Source organism: Galeopterus variegatus, unplaced genomic scaffold, assembly GCF_000696425.1.
Source record: "Galeopterus variegatus unplaced genomic scaffold, G_variegatus-3.0.2 Scaffold2459, whole genome shotgun sequence".
Taxonomy (NCBI): Eukaryota; Metazoa; Chordata; class Mammalia; order Dermoptera; family Cynocephalidae; genus Galeopterus; species Galeopterus variegatus.
In genome coordinates, this window is record NW_007728570.1 from 93,852 (window position 1) to 98,746 (window position 4,895).

The 4,895-nt window shown below is 35.1% G+C and overlaps 1 protein-coding gene across 1 annotated transcript in view; it reads left to right on the top strand.

Moving 5' to 3' along the window:
• PDS5B (PDS5, regulator of cohesion maintenance, homolog B (S. cerevisiae)) overlaps positions 1–4,895 on the top strand; it is a 130,205-nt gene that overhangs the window by 18,906 nt on the left and 106,404 nt on the right. The window contains exons 7-8 of the mRNA XM_008581785.1: positions 2,647–2,787; positions 4,077–4,084. Of these exons, the coding sequence (XP_008580007.1) occupies positions 2,647–2,787; positions 4,077–4,084 (149 nt within the window). The remainder of the gene's footprint in view (positions 1–2,646; positions 2,788–4,076; positions 4,085–4,895) is intronic.

Sequence of the window (4,895 nt, forward strand, 5' to 3'; positions counted from 1 at the left end):
CCACACTGCACTCAGCCAGTAAGCGCTGTGAGCGCACCGGTCATCTCTGTATAGGATCTGAACCCGTGGCGGGAGCGCTGCTGCGCTCCCAGCGCTGCACTCTCCTGAGTGCGCCACGGGCTCGGCCCTTCATCAGGTATTTTTTATCACATGTTTTAGGATAATTATTTTGTTGGTGTGAAAAAGTATGTTAAATCCTTCTTGAAACAGGTAAATTGGTTAAATTGCTTCATCTCATTGAGCCTCACTTTTACATCTGTAAATTGGGGTTAATAATGTTTCGGGTGGTAATAGAGAATGTGTTATTTAATGTGAAAGCACTTTTCTAATTAAAATTAACCATGTAAATCTAAGGTAGAATTTATTACTGATTTGTGAACCATGACTTTTTACATTAGGAGGCAGTTATTACCAAAAAATTTAATCTGTGTAAATTAGTTACCCATTTGTAAATGAAATACTAATAAGTTTCAGAAGGAAATATTTTAATCAAATTTGTATGTGTTGCCACTAAATTTTAAGCTCTTAGGGAGGGCTTAGATTGTTTTACTTATGTTTGTATCATAATACCTGTTACATATTATTCATTCATTTCTGAAATATGAACTGTGCTAGGCTGTTAGTACACAGTGGAGAAGACCAACTTAGTCTCTGCCTTTTTGGAGCTTATACACGTTCAATAAATGTTTTTCATGGAATTTGTGAGAAGTTAAACCAGGGAATGATTTTTTTCTTTATTTTTCAGCACGTTCAATGTTTTTCATGGAATTTGTGAGAAGTTAAACCAGGGAATGATTTTTTTCTTTATTTTTCAAATGGATTTTTCCCATACTGATTGAAGAAGATGATTGTTTGACCACCACGGTGGCCAGATTGGAAAGAATTATTGTTCTTTAAGGAAGGGTAGACTGAGGGAATTTTACTATTTTTTTTTTTTTTAAACAGGAGAAAATTTGTGAATGGACACACAAAAAAACCTTTATTTTCAACCAACTTGAATAAGAATTTAAGCTTTGATGTCATGAAATTATTTTCCCACAAAATTGATAAATAGGGAGGGCAAACAAGTTATATTTAAAACCAGTAAGGAAAGAATAGCAAAATGGAATTTGTTCTTTTCCTCCCTTCATAGTTAGGTAGTCTGTGCTGGTTCATAGACTTAAAAAACTTCACTTAACAACTCAGTAACTAAAAGTAAGCAGAAAAGACACAGAAATGTGAAATCTTTGATTCTGTACTTTCAGTACAGAAAGCAAAAACCTAATTAAGCCAAGTTGTGTGTTAAACTTTCACAGAGAGAAGAGATTAGGGAGTTTGCGTGGTGTAAAGAATCCCTAACTCTTTCTCCAAGGAGGCATTGGAAACTGTTGAGAATATGTGGTGTATGCTCTGGGTTAATTTTTATGTTTTTAGGAGATCTTAAGTACAAAGGAAGTCTTGACTATTATGCTGTGTATGTTGACCAGTTTCAGTAGTAATATGGTGAACAATCTGAGTGTGAAAGCTAGTTAGGGCTGGCTGCCTGATTGGAAGAGTTGTTCAAATTTGGATTTTTCTTGTTTGTGTGTGCTTTTAATTGGATTTTAATTAGTGCTGTAAACTTTGTACATATGTATACATTGTTTTTCAGAATGTAAAAGGGCAAAAGGTTTAGAAAGAGGTTGTTTGCATTAAAAATATAGAATTACGTATTTAAAAAATATAATTGGCTTCTCTATGAAGGTGTAAGAAGGCTGTTGTCTCCCATGTGTGCTAAGGAGAATAAGATGTGATCCCTTGCCCTTAAGGAATTCAGCTAGTGAGGAGATTGAGATATTGTATTAGACAGAGTTCTCCAGAGAAACAGAATCAGTAGAGGGGATTTATTAGGGGAATTGGCTCATGCGATTATTTATGTAGGCTGAGAAGTCCCGTGATAGGCTGTCTGCAAGCTGGAGAACCAGGGAGGCCATTGGTGCAATTATTAGTTTGAGGTCTGAGAGCCTGGGGTTGGGGAGGGTTGCTGGTGCTAGTCCCAGAATCTAAAAGCTGCAGAAAATGGAGTTCTGATGTCCAAGAGCAAGAGAAGTGTGTCCCAGTTTCAGAATAGAGAGAGCAAATTCACCTTTCTTTTGCTGTTTTGTTCTGTGTGGGCCTCCAGCTGATTGGATGTGCCTAACCCACATTGAGGACAGATCTTCCTCACTCAGTCCACTGAATCACATGCCCGTCTCCTGGGGAAACACCCTTGCAGAAACACCCAGAAATAATGATTTATAGCTATCTAGATATTCTTAATCCAGTCAACTTGACACCTAAAATTAGCCACCACAGACATGTACACAAATAACTGTAATACAGGATTGAATATAGTGAGTATCATAATGAGGAACAAAATGTACTTGGAACATAGGGTGTTTATTGATAATGTTAATTAATGAGTCAGTATAAATGACCTGTTTATTGTGTACAAAATTAATTCCATGTTTTATCTTTTGATGTACCCTGTAGTAATAGTAGCTTTCCCACCTACTGGTAGAAAATGTCTTGATATGTCTAGGTTGACTTGGTATAAAATAATGATGGATTTGATTGAATAATTAAGATTTTAGAAAATTCATTTTATCTATGGTGTTTATACTAATGATAAATTTTCTTTCTCAAAAGTTTTTTAATCAGGTTTTGATGCTTGGGAAAACATCTATCAGTGATCTGTCGGAGCATGTCTTTGACTTAATTTTGGAGCTCTACAATATTGATAGTCATTTGCTGCTCTCTGTTTTACCCCAGCTTGAATTTAAGTTAAAGGTAATTATTGTAAAAATCATATGATTCTGTCTACCAGGTTACCAAAGAGTGTTATTTGTGTCTTTTGGTAGTTTTAACTGAATGTACTACATTCTTATGGTAGTTTTAACTGAATGTAATACATCAGGGTGTGTTACCATTATTTATTCACGTGTTTGTGCCTGTGTATCTCCAATGCCTGGCATGGTGCCTAGTGGATAGTAGCTGATTAGTAGGATGGTATTTTCCTCCAAATATTGTCCAGATAACTTCTAGGAATTGGCTAACTTATGAGGTCATAGCTATACATCAAACTCATGTTCTCAATACACAATTTGTAGCAGTTCCTTTGACCACTTGATTGGACCATAAAAATAGTATGGAGTTCATTATCCACATAGTGTTTACTGTTTTCTCTTACATGTGTATTATCTTATAGTTGCTTATATTGAAAGTTCGTTTGCTTTTCACATAGTCATATGAAATCTTTTGGTAGCATGTCCATATTGCCTTGACATTAAATTATGCCATAAAATTGGGCTTCATTAGCAGAATTGAGGAATATACTTTTCGTTTCAAATCATTATAGAAAAGTTAAATAAAGATGGTTATAATTATTAATCTATGATGGATTCCAGTGTACTACCCAGAAAAGTTCTTAAATGATTTCCGTGTTGTATTTGTTTTGAAAAATTTCAATTTGTCTCTTTCAAAAAAACAAAACAAGTAACCAGTAAATAATTATTCTTGTTTTATTCTAGAGTATATTTTTGGTATATTTCTCAAGCAAGCTATTTGATTAACTGGACTCTCCACCCCCTTTCTAATGTGGTTAGTCATTTTGGTGAAGCAGGAGGCAGTCATACATCTGTGTTTGTTGGTTTACCCGATTTTCTCTCATAAAAATATGGAGTATGTGCTATGTGCATTTTTCTACACAACTATGAGAAATATAAAAACAAGGAAATTATCATCCCTGCTTTCAGCTGACTTAACATCTAGTATGGGAGGAAGAGGAAGGAAAACCCAGATTTAATAAGAGGCCGAATATTATAAATGTCATACGAGAGACAAACAGCATACATATAGTTGAATTAAAGTAAGGGTGAATTTGTGGAACGCAAAGAATTATAGTTGGAAGGTATTGTAAAGTGAGTTTAAATCATTCCTGGCTGCATATTTGCATCTTCTGTGGAGCCTTAATAAACAAGTAGATGTCCAAGCATTAAACCAGACCAGTTGAATCAGAATTTCTGGGAGTAGAGGCCAGGCATCATGTTTTTTTTGTTGTTGTTGTTTTGTTTTTTAAGCTTAAGAGGTAATTCTAAAGCATAGCCAGGGCTGAGAAATACTTAATCAGAGGAATAAAGAGAGAAATAATAGGTAATATTGTGGGGGTTTTTTAGTGCTAGGCTGAAGCATTGGCTTAAAAATTTTTAAAAAATGTGTATAGTGCCATCCATAGCCACCTTGAGCATCAGTGCCTTTTTATAGACCTAATTTCTACACTTTATGTTCAGCTTCAGTGTTGTGGCCGGCTCTGTCATTTAATCATCATGTCATTTGTTGGCATTACCAAAATCAATCATAAAATTGGGTTCTCATCCCCAGGGTGTCCCAGTATAGTATATAAAACAGAAATTTTAGTATTCACATGTTCAGTGCTTTGTTATTATGGTGTTGAACTCCCCTTAAGAATCTGTTGTGTGTAGATGAACTGACTCTCCTATTGGGAGACTTCAGCACATACTTATTTCTACAAAGAACCAAAAAGGTACAATCACAGAGTTCTCTGTTTACTGTAGGCCTGGCCTCTGTCAGTGTGTCTGTTCTTGAAAACCACAAGTAGTTTTTCAAGGGTCCTGAATAGATTTAATGTTTGTTTTTGAATTTGACTCTGAGTGGAACAAAACCTCAATTGTAGGAGGGACCTCTAACATTTAGTCTCACTTTTGAGATGTATTTTCATGTAGTGGGTACTGCTTTAATGTAATTTGAGATGACTAGACCATTTATGATGACATTTAATTTTGTGAAAAGTATAGTGATCATTTTTATGTAATTTTTTTAAATTTTTTTTTTTTGTCTTTTGTCTTTTTTCCGTGTCCGGCAACGGATCGCAACCCTCA